Raw genomic sequence first — 16,233 nt, forward strand, 5'->3', positions numbered from 1 at the left:
TAGAAAAGACAGACTAAAATCCGTAGGTTGGAATGGAAGGCAGTAAAGGTGGGGATGGAAGTGGTAAAAAGAAAATATGAACAAGAGGCCACAACTTTATACACACTTCAGTGCAGTAGCTCCTATAAAGGAGCACGAGGCAGCAGAGCTGTAAGTGAATTTCAGGTCACAGCAGAGGTCAAAGAATTGCTGGTGCTGAGTTGCTAGAGGAAGATGGTTGGGAGTCAGCAGAGGCTACCTGGAGTGTAGACTGGAAGCAACAGCATGGATGGGATACAATCACAGGAGTGGGGACTTAGTGGTATGGGGCAGGGGAGGAGAATATGTAAAGAAACAGAGACCTGGGTGCTAGAAGGATTACGTAGTGGGAAAAGTGAAAATAAAAGTATTAGAAAACTAGTCTCTTGGTTAAGTACCACTCTAATGAGGAGCCCCAACTAAAGTGCCCACTGGTTCCCCAGTCAGGTTGCCAGGTACTGTAGCACAGACAGCATGAGCTTCGAAACTTAGGAATTTTAGGAAGAAGGTCTGAAGAAGTCTAAAAGCTAAAAACAATCAAAGACACTATCTTCAAATGACAGAGGAAAATAGATCTTTACTTGAAAATGCCAACAGAGAAACTGTGCTTAGAATCAAACTAGAAACAAGAAAAACAAACAGATTTTTCCCTCAAAGAGGTTACGTATATCCAAGAGTCTGCTAACAACAGAGGTTTCCTTACCTGGTAACGCCCCGCATCCAGTACGACCATTTTGGGCGTCACACTGTTGCTGGCCTCATAGTCTTGGAGTGGCACATGAGCTCCAGTGAGCTGGATTCCAAACAGAGTGGCGAGAGAATTACTGATGCAGTACCTTTAAAAAAGAAGACGGATCTCACTAGAGCAACTCCATCCACTTCACACTAAAAGTATTCAGTTAAGTTTCTGAACAAAGGAAACATCTCAGAGGTATTATTATAACTTTGAGGAAAATCTAAAGATTCAGAGATGGGAACAGACAGCATTCAAACCATGAACGTTACTACTGGGACACAATCTCATGATCAGCAGATAAATTTTCAGGTTTGCTACAAGGGACGGAAGTGAGGGTAAGGATCAGTAGGATTTTCCAATGTTTAAGGAAAGAAGGCAGAAGCAGAAATTAAGCCACAGCCATGAACAGTGACTCCTCAAAACTAAGTAGCATTTGCACGGAAAAGTGCTAGCAGAGCGCTCAGAGACTTGGCGTTTGACTTAGTTGGCTTCAGCTGCCAACTTGACACAGCCTGGAGTCAACCTGAGAAGAAAACCTAGGTTGAGGAATTGTCTAGTTCAGACAGGTCTGTGGGCATTATCTTTGTTGTTAACCAACCCAGAGGGCCAGGCTACCACTGTCAACCAATCCTAGGCTGCATAAGAAACCCAGTTAAACATGAGCCTAGGGTGAGCCAGCAAGTAGCATTCCTCCATGGTTCCTGTTTCCTGCTTGAGTTCTTGCCCTGACATCCCTCAATGATGGGTGCTGTGACCTAGAAGGGTAAGTCAAATAAATCCTTTCCCCCCTTAAGTTGTTTCTGGTCATGGTGCTTGTCACACCACCAGAAAGCAAACTAGAACAGGGCTGTAGGTGCTTCCATTACAAAACAAGAAGAACTGGTTTACAGTTTTAGGGCACCATTCAAGTAAGTGACATTCTTAATGCTAGCAGAAAATTGTCTCACTTTAAGAGGCCCAAGAAGGAAAAACTTCAGCAAATGCTTCTGAAGATTCCCACAAATTGTTTGGTAAGTAGTGAAACAGTACAGTAAAAAGTAACAAAGAAAAATCTCCACATTTATTTTCATTGGGCTTCAGTAAGAAAGGTGAGCCGACACACACACACACACACACACACACACACACACACACACACACACGCCCGCCCCCAGCTGAGGAGCGAGAGCAAGCACAACTGGCAAAGGACTCCCTGCAGAGCACAGCAAAGCATCGAGGGGGACTCCTCCTCAAACTTACGCGATTTTCTTGCAAACAGCTAAAGCACAGAAGAGAATATCATTTTCTTCATGCCACTTGCACCTGTACAAGAAAAAGGAGTTTAATGTACTAACAAATGGTTGAGGTGGAGCTTATGATAAGTGTCTGGTGCCACCCCCAGTATGAGGAAAAACACAGCACTAACTGAAGTAGCTAAACTAAATTAACTGCATTAGGGGTTTTTGAATGCCAGATTTCCAATTCAACTAGCTGAGATTATTTAATAAAAACTGATACCATTATTCAAAATTTCTTACACTTTTTACTCTTATTTATTGTATATTTGTGTGTGTGCTTAAGTGGCAGTAAGAGGAAAACTTGCAGGGTTGGCTCTTTCCTTTGCCATGTGGGTTTCCAGGATCAAACGCTGACGGGCAAGCATCTTTACACACTCAGTGATCTTGCTGGCCCCCAAAGATTAATTTAATATAGATTTTAAAATAGAGTTGTAGGTAAAAATTTCTCCAGTGAAAATTCTTAATATGCAAACCACACATAACCATACAATTAAATTTTAAAGTGAGATAACTGCACTTAAAGTGCAGTAGTAACTAATGTTAACATATACTGAGTCACTAAGCATGAACATTAGTAGTAACTAATGTTAACACATACTCAGTCACTAAGCATGAACATTAGTAGTAACTAATGTTAACACATACTCAGTCACTAAGCATGAACATTAGTAGTAACTAATGTTAACACATACTCAGTCACTAAACATGAACATTAGTAGTACCTAATGTTAACATATACTGAGTCACTAAGCATGAACATTATAGTACCTAATGTTAACACATACTCAGTCACTAAGCATGAACATCAGTAGTAACTAATGTTAACACATACTCAGTCACTAAGCATGAACATTAGTAGTGACTAATGTTAACACATACTCAGTCACTAAACATGAACATTAGTAGTAACTAATGTTAACACATATTCAGTCACTAAGCATGAACATTAGTAGTAACTAATGTTAACACATACTCAGTCACTAAACATGAACATTAGTAGTACCTAATGTTAACATATACTGAGTCACTAAGCATGAACATTATAGTACCTAATGTTAACACATACTCAGTCACTAAGCATGAACATTAGTAGTAACTAATGTTAACACATACTCAGTCACTAAACATGAACATTAGTAGTACCTAATGTTAACATATACTGAGTCACTAAGCATGAACATTATAGTACCTAATGTTAACACATACTCAGTCACTAAGCATGAACATCAGTAGTAACTAATGTTAACACATACTCAGTCACTAAGCATGAACATTAGTAGTGACTAATGTTAACACATACTCAGTCACTAAGCATGAACATTAGTAGTGACTAATGTTAACACATACTCAGTCACTAAACATGAACATTAGTAGTGACTAATGTTAACACATACTCAGTCACTAAGCATGAACATCAGTAGTAACTAATGTTAACACATACTCAGTCACTAAGCATGAACATCAGTAGTGACTAATGTTAACACATACTCAGTCACTAAACATGAACATTAGTAGTAACTAATGTTAACACATACTCAGTCACTAAGCATGAACATTAGTAGTAACTAATGTTAACACATACTCAGTCACTAAGCATGAACATTAGTAGTAACTAATGTTAACACATACTCAGTCACTAAGCATGAACATTAGTAGTAACTAATGTTAACACATACTCAGTCACTAAGCATGAACATTAGTAGTACCTAATGTTAACATATACTCAGTCACTAAACATGAACATTAGTAGTAACTAATGTTAACATATACTCAGTCACTAAGCATGAACATTAGTAGTAACTAATGTTAACACATACTCAGTCACTAAGCATGAACATTAGTAGTAACTAATGTTAACACATACTCAGTCACTAAGCATGAACATTAGTAGTAACTAATGTTAACACATACTCAGTCACTAAGCATGAACATTAGTAGTAACTAATGTTAACACATACTCAGTCACTAAGCATGAACATTAGTAGTACCTAATGTTAACATATACTCAGTCACTAAACATGAACATTAGTAGTAACTAATGTTAACATATACTCAGTCACTAAGCATGAACATTAGTAGTAACTAATGTTAACACATACTCAGTCACTAAGCATGAACATTAGTAGTAACTAATGTTAACACATACTCAGTCACTAAGCATGAACATTAGTAGTAACTAATGTTAACACATACTCAGTCACTAAGCATGAACCTTAGTAGTAACTAATGTTAACACATACTCAGTCACTAAGCATGAACATTAGTAGTAACTAATGTTAACACATACTCAGTCACTAAGCATGAACATTAGTAGTAACTAATGTTAACACATACTCAGTCACTAAGCATGAACCTTAGTAGTAACTAATGTTAACACATACTCAGTCACTAAACATGAACATTAGTAGTAACTAATGTTAACACATACTCAGTCACTAAACATGAACATTAGTAGTAACTAATGTTAACACATACTCAGTCACTAAGCATGAACTGCACACATTTTGCTAGGCACGAAGGACACATTACTGAATGAAATCATCTCACAACACTTACTTTCTAGTGGGGAAGGTGGACTAAAAACACATACAGGCATGCTTAATGACAAACTTTAAACAGCAGTGACAACACTGTGAAGCAGAAGCCAACAGTTCAGATGGAGTGACCAGCAAGGCCCCACTGAGAATGTGGTGTTTGGAGACAAGAGAAAAAGTTGAAAAGGAAATGACCAAAGTTAATGATTTAACCCAGAGTTACAAACACAGGAACACACTTTCATGAGAATCAATACAAACATGCTTTCCCACTAAGTAACATCTACTAAGATCCAGACAGCACTGCTATCAATAAAGCTTACCAAGAATCTTCATTTAAAACCACAAAATGCTATTCATTAACTATAAAAAGTTATTTGTGCCAAGTGACAGTTAACTGATCTAACATCAATCTAAAACTCCCCCTGTATTTTCAAAGATAATATGAATATATGATTCATAAAGCTCGAATTGAGGACTGAAGAACTAAACTACGTTTGTAGATAACCACATGGAAGTAGCAAATTTAGTTTTGGTTATTAGTTTTGTTCCTTGTCTAGAATTCAAGTCAAGAGGACCTACCCAGATACATGCTTTCCACTACAGGTCAGACCTAGAATACACACAGAGTGTAAGAAATGCTTCAGTGGTTAAGAGTGCAAATTGCACTTCCAGAGAACACGCTCTAGTGCCTGTTTTTTTACACAAAATTTGCTCGTTTTTTTTGTTAAGTATAAAAAGCTCATTTAATTGGACAAAGAAAGAACTCTAAAGTGGAATCACAGTATCACCTCACCTCTTAATACTACTATTGCCAAGGTTTTAGTTCAGATGGTGAGTTAAATACATATGTATTTTTATTTCTTGTCCCCAAAGTCTTTTGAAAAAAACCACAGTCAAATAACTAGAGTACACAAGGATAAAATACAAACAGGCTTCTCTATAGAAGATACTTTAATAAAACTGTAGAAAGAAATGAAGAACAGTGACTTAAGAAGTCACTACCTTTGTTCTGGACTCAGACATAGGTGGAAGCATTTACCACATACACTTGACGACCTGAGCTCAATCCCTGGATCCCACTGTCCTCTCATCTCTATACACAGGCACATCCGTACCCACACCATCTATACACATATAAACAGTAAACTGTAGAAGGGCCGATGCAGGTTATGAGGCTGAATTTCTGTTCAAAGAGCTGTCAGTTCTCCAACTCCACAAAAGGGAACAAGCTGACTGCTCTTGAATTTAGGATTCTGCTATGCTCTTTTGTCAGTTTTCCCTGCAGCAAAGCCTGATTAGCTGATAGACAAGATGGACCAGGTATTTGGTTTTGAAGCCTCATTTCTAAATATAACATAACCAAGAAGAATCAAACATTTGAAGAAAACCTACAACATGAAAAAGGCCACAGAGAGACAATTTACATTCCCAAAGAATGAGATAGACAAGGGAACAAGAAGTTCTAACCCAGGAAGTGAGTAGCTCATGGTGGTCTGTGAAGTTATTACACTCAGCATGGCTTTCTTCTCACTTTCCAGTCTTCACCATGAGCACTGGCAATGACTATCATTTGTGTCACATAGAAACTGTAGCTGGAGTGCTGAAATCTGCACAGCCACAGCCTCTGCTCAAGCTTTATGATAATGGCAAAGCCTATTTCTAAGCGTTCTGCATTAGGTCCTCTTCTTGCTCAGCTTCGGTAAGATCTCATCTACACACAAGTTCATCAGACACTTCACCAGTCTCTCAGAATATTCTAAATGTGATTCTTTCACCCCATCTAACCAATCATACATTGTTATTTTGTTTCAATTCTCTCCCCAGTTCTAGTCCTTAAGCAAGGTCCTACTGCTTTTTACCAGTCTTAAACCTATTCCTCTCTGTCTGTCACCACCCTAGTCCCAAATAATTTATTGCCAGCTCATTTAATAATCATAGGCTCCAAACCTCCTTCCTTATCTCCTTTCAATGCATCTGTAAAAAGAACCTCAGAGACCTTTAAGAAACCTAATCTATTTTCTTTCCTAGTTAGTAGAATCCTATTTCTAACAAGGCTCTTCATTTTTTATCTTTCTTCTGCTTCAGTTCTTAGTTTTCATATTATAATTTAAATATTCTCCTGGACCATTCATTTTGTAGTCTCCCCTTCCACACACTTCTTGATTGACTTTTAAAAGCACTTATTATAAGTTACTTTCTTTCTTTCTTTCTTTTTGGATTTCCAAGACAGGGTTTCTCTGTAGCTTTCGGTTCCTGTCCTGGAACTAGCTCTGTAGACCAGGCTGGCCTCGAACTCAGAGATCAGCCTGCCTCTGCCTCCCGAGTGCTGGGATTAAAGGCGCGCGCCACCACCACCTGGCTCACTTATTATAAGTTAAAATGTCAATTTTCTTAATTAGTTGTTGCATGTATCTTCCCTATGTTAGCTGCATAAAGGCAGTGGAACATTATTTTGCTATTTGACTTCAGCATTAAGTGCCTGCAGGGCATAGGAAAATACGTGCAATAAGTTTTGTTTTTGTTTTGGCAGGGTCCTGGCTGGCCTGGTACTACCTATGCAGATCAGGATAGCCTTGTACTTGTAATAATCCTCCTGTCTCTGACTCTGAGTGCTGGGATTAGAGATGTGTACTACTATATCTGGGTCACAATTTCTAATTAGTTTCTATAGTTTCTTAAACTCAAATTCCCTTACATTCTCACTATATATCAAGTGCTCAGTGAAAGGCAGAGGGCATTTTGTCCAAACACTTTACTATGCTGGCTGCAGCACCATGTCCATCAGTCTCTCTCTGAACCAGCTCTGTGGCACAGGCCTCAAAAAATGCCTGGCAGTAAAGCTATCCTAGTCTTGCTGCACTTGTATTTACTGAACTTAATACTATATTTCTTCTGTTTAAAATCCATATTATACAAAGATATTCTACAGTTGCCATTGAAGTGTATGGAAACAATTACATTGTGTGTGTGTGTGTGTGTGTGTGTGTGTGTGTGTGTGTGTGTGTGTGTGTGTTTTGCTACATTTTATTGATCTATTTTAGTAAGGTAAAGAAAAGGCCAAAACAGAAATGTGCACCAAAGGTCAGTTATTTGGAAGAAAATTCCAGACAACACTGGGGATCTTTTTAAAACAAAGTGCTACTTTAACAACATTGCCAATGGCACAGGGGATAATACTAAATATAAATACAGGCACCAAATACTTCTGAACATAAAGTTTTAGAAATTCTTTGGTTAGTAACCAAAGTAATTGTATTGAATCTAAATATCCTAACACATCCCTCACACACTTCACAGATCAACAATAATGATGACAACAAAAAGTAGACAAGATTTTACGAAGGACAGAATATTAAAAACTCTAGAATAAACAGAAAGCTTTATGTTTCAAATGGAGAAAATTTTCAGTCTCTCACTCTTAAGTCTTCATGTCAACTGTGGAGTTTAGAAAACTGTAGGAATGAAAGAAAAAGGAAACAAGAATGCCTAAGACTAAACATAAATCATCCCCACTCCATATAAAAACTGAAGTAGAGACTTGGAGAGCAAAGCTTGTCTATAAGAAAGCACCTTTATGTTGGGGAAGATTATTAGTAGAAGAGCTCTTTAGATACCAGATCGGTGGTTCTCAATCTCCCAATGCTGCAACCCTTTAATACAGTTCTTCATGTTGTGGAGACTCCAACCATAAAATTATTTTAATTGCTGTTTATCTTAGTTAGGGTTTCTATTGCTGCAACTAAATACTATGGCCAAAAGTCAAGTTGGGAAGGAAAGAGTCTATCTGGCTTATAAGTCAGCACTGCTGTTCATCACTGAAGGAAGTCAGGATGGGAACTCAAACTGGGCAGGATCCCACAGGCAGTTGATGAAGAGACTGGAGGAGAACTGCTTACTGGCTTGCTTCCCACGGCTTGCCCAGCCCACCTTCTTATAGAACTGGGACCACCAGCCAAGGGATGGCACCACCCACCATGGGCTAGGTTCTTTCCAGACAGCACTAAAAGAGAAAATGCCTTACAGCCGGATCTCAAGGTGTTTCCTCAGTTGATGACTCAAGTTTGGTCAAATTGACACACAAAATCACCCACTATGCTACTTCATAACTGTAATTATTGCTACTGCCATGAATTGTAACGTAAATATTTGCTGTGCGTGATATCTGGTATGTGACCCCTGTGAAAGGGACGGTCAACCCCCGAAGAGATCTCAACCGCAGGCTGAGAACTGCTGCACTGGATAATGGTGAGGAGGAGCCAAAGAAATAAAGTTAGGATCCCATTGGACCAAACAAAAACAGAAAATCAGTCACCTTCCTTCCACCCAAGTCACTAGCTTTTTCGGTTGCTGCACTGACAGAAGAGGGAGCTCTTGAACTAAACTCACACGTAAGTCAAAAACTGCTGTCCAAGAGACAAGGGAAACAGAGGCCTCATTCACAGAAAGCTATTGGAACATAAACTAAGAAAGCACCCGTGACTTCCAAAAAAATCTTAGGGAATTCTAACATAACATTCCACATGGAATTAAATGTTCTCACACAAGTGTGTAAGAAAATGGAAACATAGTTGGGATAAGAAAAATTCAGAACTAAACAATTTTTAAAATGAGAAAGAGTTGACTAGACTCAGAAATCAAAAACAGTTAAGAATCTAAATAGATTATGAACTGCCCAAAGAAATACAGATTCGTTCTGAAAAAGAAACTAAAAAAGCCAAAAAACTGGCAAATAATTCAAGAGTAAAAAGAGAAAATAAAGTGTAAGATGAGATAGCAGCATATATCATAGATTTCTTTAACAAAATTTAGAGTGGAAGAAAAATTGTAACCTGTGAAAAAGCTCTAGAAACAGAAGTCAATTTCTGCATACTGAAATGGTTTACCAGACACCACAGAAGTGGCCCTTAAACAACAAACTGAGAGGAACTACCAACGTAAAGGATGGCAAAGTAGTAAAATCTCTAGGCTAAAAAACCTACATTGCTAAAGCTAGGCAAATTACAAGCTTTGGAAAAGGATTACACACACGATGGAGTTGAATTCTCCAGAAATTCAGACACAAAGTGACTGTGAAAATTTAACAATGCAAAACCCAAAAAACAAAACAGGAAATACCTTTTAAGTCTCCCTTCAACCTATTATACACCAAGATTCACCAAACTTCTTAATGTACAGACATGAAATAAAAGACTAACCAGCTTCACAGAGTGTATAAGGAGGTATGAAAATACAGTAAAATTCTACTCTCAATAGTCGAGATATCAAGAGGACAAAGAATTAACTGGAAGTCTGCAGACATGGTAAGGTCTCTACTCTCAACACTCACAAGTGTGAGGCAGAATGAGCTCAAGGTGCAGATTGTTCCTGCTTAGTGTTATTGGGAGGTGACAGAAATTTATGTAAGAAACAGGTATAGGGTGTGGTGGTGCACATCTTTTATTCCAGCACTCAGGAGGCAGAGGCAGGCAGATCTCTTAAGTTTGAGGCCAGTCTGATTGACATAGTAGGTTCCAGAACAGTCTGGTTTATGCAGTGAGACCTTATCTTAAAAAGGAGTGGGTGGGAGTGGGAGCCCCTCATGTAGTTGAGGCTAGTGTGTGTCCATGAAGACAACTGCAAAATACCAGTCCCCTCCCTCCTCTTTATTACCTTCTCAGTAATGAGGTGAGGCAATTTGCTTTACCACATACACTCCCCACTGCAAGGCACTGTCTGAACACAGCCACAGGCTCCAAAATCAAAATCATCCTTTTCTCTTTATAGGCTGATTATCTTGGGCATTGACTATAGCAACAGAAAACCAACTAGCTAACAATCAGTGTAGATCTGGACAGAGTCAAATCCTATAATGCAAAACAAAGGGTACAGAAATTCTCATGTGCTCACAGGACAGGTCATAAAATTGGTTATATATTGTTATCAAAAATACCCTATACATAAATAACTTCTATGTAGTTTTTGATAAAGCAATCAACACTGTTTGGTCTTAATGCAAATCTATATTCACTAAAAGAAACATCCATAATTCACTAAATCCAGGAAGGCCTTTCCATCTGCTCATTTAAAAGCATTTTAATTTGTCAGAGAATTAACTAAACAGTACTTGTTCAAAATGACATTTCATAAACTACAGAATATAAAAAAACAATAAAACTTTAGAAACATTTTTTTGAGGCTACCTTCCTTACAGACATCTAAAAACATTTAAAAATCTATTTTACCATGTGTAGTTTTCCCCAAAGAAATGAATCACCAAATTTACTCCATTAGAATTATGAAGCAACCAGTTTTCATAGAACAAAGTTTCCTAAGGAACTTCCCCTCAACAATACACCAATAATAAATCTACAAACCTGTGTGAAAAACAAAAATATCACAAAGACAGTGTTCATCTGAACAACAGAAAAACCACCTTTGTCCTTGGACACAACTTGACATAAAGATTCAGTTCTCTCCAAGCTAATTTTTAAGCTCTTACAGGGTTTCAATGAAGTGAGTGACACTTTTGAATATACACTGCTGAACAATGCTAGTGCTTTATACATCCAAAGGCTAATTACCAACAAAGTGGAGGGGAACCAACATGGAATATAAACAAGCAAACAGACTGAACTAACTCAAGTCACTTTTGAGAAAATGACTGTGACTATCCTCAGATTACAATCAACTAGAAAGGCGTCCTCAACTGTCAAGGTTCCACCAACACTGAAACTTCATTTAGTGCATCCCAAAACTCAGTGAGACACAGACTGAACAGGTTCTCACTCAGCACCCTCTGCCTTTGAAAGGAACAAGGCCTAATTGGAGAAACTGCTAATCCAAGGGTGGAGTAGAGCAATAGAAGATGAACCTAGAATGTACCAGAAAGCAAAGAGCACTTAATTCACTGAATAAAGTTAGAATTCATCGAAATTGTGTAGGAGAAAATCACTTTATTATAGACTTCTAACTAATAAATACTGAAGGAATAATTAAGGAAATTCACTATCTTAACAAGCTTAGAAGCTACTCCAACCAAATCATCACTGCACGCCAGAACTTGCATTTGACATTCAAGGAATTACATTTCTCTGCAAAAATGCATTACTTTTTTGGAGACTGAACCCAGGGCCTTATGTTATTTAGGTAGCACCCTCTAGCGCTGAGCACATGTCAACCCATTATGAGGGAGGTGCACAATTGTAACTGTTCAAAGGTGACTCTAACAGACAAGAGACCAAGTTCTCAATATCAGGAATGGGACAAACTGACATAATATGCTTCCAAGTGTGACATACGAGAAGACGTAGTATTTTTTTATTTTTGGTATTCCTCCTAAAATGTGTAACCTTAGCCTAGCCAACAGGAAATAAAAACCAACTCAAACTGAGAAACATTTTATAAATTAATTGGACTTTACTCTTTAAAGAATAAAGATTGAATAAAGATTGTAAAAGACTATGGACCCCAGGAATGGCGGCACACGCCTGTAATACCAGCACTTGGGAGCCTGAAGCAGAAGGGTCATGAGTTTCAGGTAAGTCCAAGCAACAACACTAATGCATATGCATGACCAACAAAATGTGATCCAGGACTGGACTGTAGATACTGTTTGATCTAGAAAAGGCATCAGGAAAGAACTGGCAGCCTATGAACTTCATTTTAGATAACAGTTCGGTGTGCTAATGGCAATATTCTTACTTTGGTATTGCTGTACCTAGACACAAAGAAGGAAGGTACTTCAATTTACTCTCAAGTGGTTTAGAAAAAGTGTGTATGTATTTAGAAACAAATTATGAAAATGTGTTAATATGTTAACAATTAAGGAAGCCAAAAGAGTATTATGCTTATTTTATTAATCTCTTAATTTTTCAGTAAATCTAGGATTATTTCAAAATGAACAGTTTTGCCAATTTAATTCACTTACATACCACTTTGTATAAATTATATACATATGAAAGCAATTTAATAAAAAGTCTAAATAAATCAAAACATTCCTTTACCAGTAAAGAAATTCTAACTGGTAAAGAACAGTCAGTTTATGTGGCAAAGTTTGTTTTTTGGTTTTTTTTTTTTTTTTTTTTGCTTTTAGTATAAAACAGCAATGATTCTATCAATTACTGTATGCTAAAAATACAAATATTAAAAACAGTATCTAAAAATAAGTTTCCCCAGGCTGGAGCTGGCTCAGTGATGAAGAACACTGCAGAGGTCCTGGGTTTGATTCCTGGCAACAGAGGATCTGAAACCGTCATCTGAACTCCAGGATCACCTGGAGTGGTGTGCACAAAGGTAAACACTCATACATGGGAAACTATTTTTTACCAGGCAGTGGTGGAGCATGCCTTTAATCCCAGCACTCAGAAACAGAGGCAGGCAGATCTCTATGAGTTTGAGGCCAGTCTGGTCTACAAGAGTTATTTCCAGGACACGCTCCAAAGCTACAGAGAAACCTTGTCTTGAAAACCACAAAACAGAACTATTTTTCTAAGTTTACAAGGTTTAACTGAAAAGTGATTCACAAAAGGCAAAACAAAACAACCCAAAAGTCACAAACCCAAAACCTAGTCCAAGCCTACTTTCTCAGAATATAGTTTAAAAAAACAAACAAAACAAAACACCATCAGTGAATTACAAAATCATTATCAATACCTTGTGTTGCTAGAATAGTCCCACATGGCCACATCTAGGAGGCTTCTAACCCAGGTCTTAGAGGGTTCCTTGAGGAATTTTTGCTGGTAGATTCCCACTACAAGGTCCTCTACAGTGAGAAGTTCTAGTTCTTGCCTGATTTCTTCCATTAGTAAACAGAAAAACATAATTAGTGAATTTGGGCACACAGAACACGTACATCAAAACCAAAGTATAGACTATGCTTCCTGCACGATTGAGGTTCTACTCACCTGATGCCCGCTCCATACGCTTCAAACACCAGTTGACTCTGGCTCTATCATCAGACTGCAGAAGGAAAATCATTACTTTTATTTTCTCCTTTTTAGAATTATTTTCATTAACACTGTCCTTTCAAACTTGGGTGTGTGTAGAAAAGACAGACACTAACTGAAAATTATATAAAAATAGCATACATTAGAAAAATTACTGCTATAATTAACTGGCTATACATACATATATATGTGTATGTACACACACAAATATATATATTTTAATACAGTTAATGAAAAGCAAGTGACACTTAGGGTGGACCAATGATGAAGTCAATGTTCAGAACATGTGATCTGTTCATGGTAGTATTTATAATATGCAGTAAGTTTAGGACCCAATTCTTCACTATTATTCTGGAAAATTTAGATAAAAATGTCTCTTCTAAACATCACAAAACAAGGGTTAAGGGAATGAGTATCCATCTGTTAGGCTAAAAAGATATTGTAGGTATTTCAGGAGGAATTTAAAAAAAAATACTATACTCAGCTTTTGTTGCCTCCAAAATTAGTGATTTAAAGGCCATACTAATTACACACAAATAAATTCAGAATGAGCATGTTTTAAAACATGTAACTAACACAAAACTGTAAATGAAGACTGTAATTTGTTTCCTAGCCATCCAGACCAGAATAATCACACAGAAACTATATTAATTACAACACTGTTTGGCCAATGGTTTAGGTGTGTGTATTCCTAGCTAACTCTTACATCTTAAATTAACCCATTTCTATTAATCTGTAATTGCCAGGAGGCTGCAGCTTACTGGCATCTTTCTCTACATGGTGCCTGTTGACTCACCTTCTTTCTTCCTGCATTTAGTTTAGCTTTCCCATCTACCTATACTCTGCCCTGCCATAGGCCAAAGCAGCTTCTTTATTAACCAATGGCCAGGAAACAAAAGCACAGTCTGTTTACACAAAACTGAAATTTTTTTAGTGCCTTTTCAATTCTTCTGGTGTCTAAATGGGTATCTTAAAAACATCTTATTGGATATTACCTTGCAGTAAATAGGTGGCCAATTCCCTGGGTTTGGATGAATAAATTTATAAAGGTTTTGTAACACAGTTGCTTGGTCATGCCCGAATTCAAAGTTTGAAATAGGAATCTTGTGACTAGAATCACCTGAGGGAAATAAAGAGGTAGAAGTTCAGCTACTGAGTAAGACAAGTATTATCAGGGTGGGAATAGGAATTCAGGAGGAGAGAAGTGGGTAGTTTACCCATGAGTGTTTCTATCAAGCCTGGTTCTCATTAGGTACTTTACATACTTGAACCAAGAATCTTATGGAGGTGGGAAACACATACATAAATTAAGAGGAGACTACAGAGACTCCCAGAAATAGTTAATGAACAGTGAAGTCATTATTGAACCCAAGTTTCTTAATGACCAAGTTTATAGTGTTTGTATTGTTCCCATGGTGCCTTTCAAAAATGTTTTGTTAAATAAGGCTGGAGAGCTTCATAGTAGTACTGATTTTTCTTTTTTTCGTGTGTGTGCGTGCGTGCATGTGTGTGTTTGCCTGCCTGCCTGAATGGGGTGTGTGTGAATAAGGAGGCCTGAGAGTGTTATCAGGAATCATCCTTGATCTCTTCGACCTTATTCACTGTGGCAGGGTCATTCAATCAAACTCAGTGCTTGCTAATATGATTAGTCTCTGGGGATCTGCTGTCTCTGCCTAAGGCTGGAATTACAGGCACTAGGCATTTAGGTAGGTTCTGGGTGTCTAAGCTCTTGGCCCCACACTTGTGCAGCAATCACTTTATAACCAGTGATCAAATTGCTCTAGCCCGTTTTCATTAAAAAAAAATTTACATTGTGTGTGTGTGTGTGTGTGTGTGTAAGCATGTGGAGTCCAGAGAGCAACCTACAGGAGTTAATTCCTTACCATGTGGGTTCCAGGATTATACTCAAGTATTCAGGGTTAGCAACAAATACCTGAACAATATTGCTGGTCAATGACTGCTTTTAAAAAAGGAATATGGGCTGAAGAGATGTGATTAGAAGCACTGGTTGCTTTTCCAGAGACCCAGGCTCTAATCTCATCTACACAGTGGCTAACAACCATTTGTAACTCCAGTTCCAGAGGACCCAGTTCCCTACATATGGCCTCAATGGATACCCATACACATTAAAAATAACAATCATTTTTTAAAAGACAAGATGATGAAGAACCCCACACCTCCAAGAAAAAAAAAGGCCAAGTAAATTCAGATGAGCCCTCCCACAAAATAATACAGGTATCCTTAAAGATATGAGCAGTACAAACGTACCGCAGTTAAAACTTACTGATAAAGGAGTAGGGAGTTGGGAAACTGTAAGGCTAGTTTTAGGTCATTGTCAGTTCTAGAAACTGCTAATGGTTTAGCAAAGTGCTTTCAGAATCTATGATCACAATTCCTAAGCCCACTATAAGTGCCTCAAAAAGCAAGTAATTCCTTTCTGATGAAGTTACTCTGAAATTCCTTCTTTTCACACACTGTGTAAAAGCAGGCAAACAGAGGCAAGAAGGAGAACCAAAATGAAGCTCATAGAAAGTGTCTTTGGTGTAGAAGTTACTAGGCACTGATTTTAAACGAAATAAACTATGTTTGAACAAAATTCCTATCAAATTATTCAAATTTGATAGATAAATATAAAATTGCAAAACTATAAAGAAAGATGAAGTTCAGCTTTGCACAACTACAGAGGAAAAGCTCAGCAAGTGGAATGTCTACTTCAAAGTACTACAGAGCAATTGAATGGG

General features: G+C 37.7%; 1 protein-coding gene across 1 annotated transcript in view; it reads right to left on the reverse strand.

Moving 5' to 3' along the window:
• Positions 1-16,233, reverse strand: part of Mael (maelstrom spermatogenic transposon silencer) — a 28,704-nt gene that overhangs the window by 2,014 nt on the left and 10,457 nt on the right. The window contains exons 5-9 of the mRNA XM_075987475.1: positions 14,488-14,612; positions 13,451-13,505; positions 13,200-13,341; positions 1,994-2,056; positions 722-854 (exon numbers count right to left, since the gene is read on the reverse strand). Coding sequence (XP_075843590.1) covers positions 722-854; positions 1,994-2,056; positions 13,200-13,341; positions 13,451-13,505; positions 14,488-14,612 — 518 coding nt within the window. The remainder of the gene's footprint in view (positions 1-721; positions 855-1,993; positions 2,057-13,199; positions 13,342-13,450; positions 13,506-14,487; positions 14,613-16,233) is intronic.

The sequence above is a fragment of the Microtus pennsylvanicus genome, chromosome 10, assembly GCF_037038515.1.
Source record: "Microtus pennsylvanicus isolate mMicPen1 chromosome 10, mMicPen1.hap1, whole genome shotgun sequence".
NCBI lineage: Eukaryota > Metazoa > Chordata > Mammalia > Rodentia > Cricetidae > Microtus > Microtus pennsylvanicus.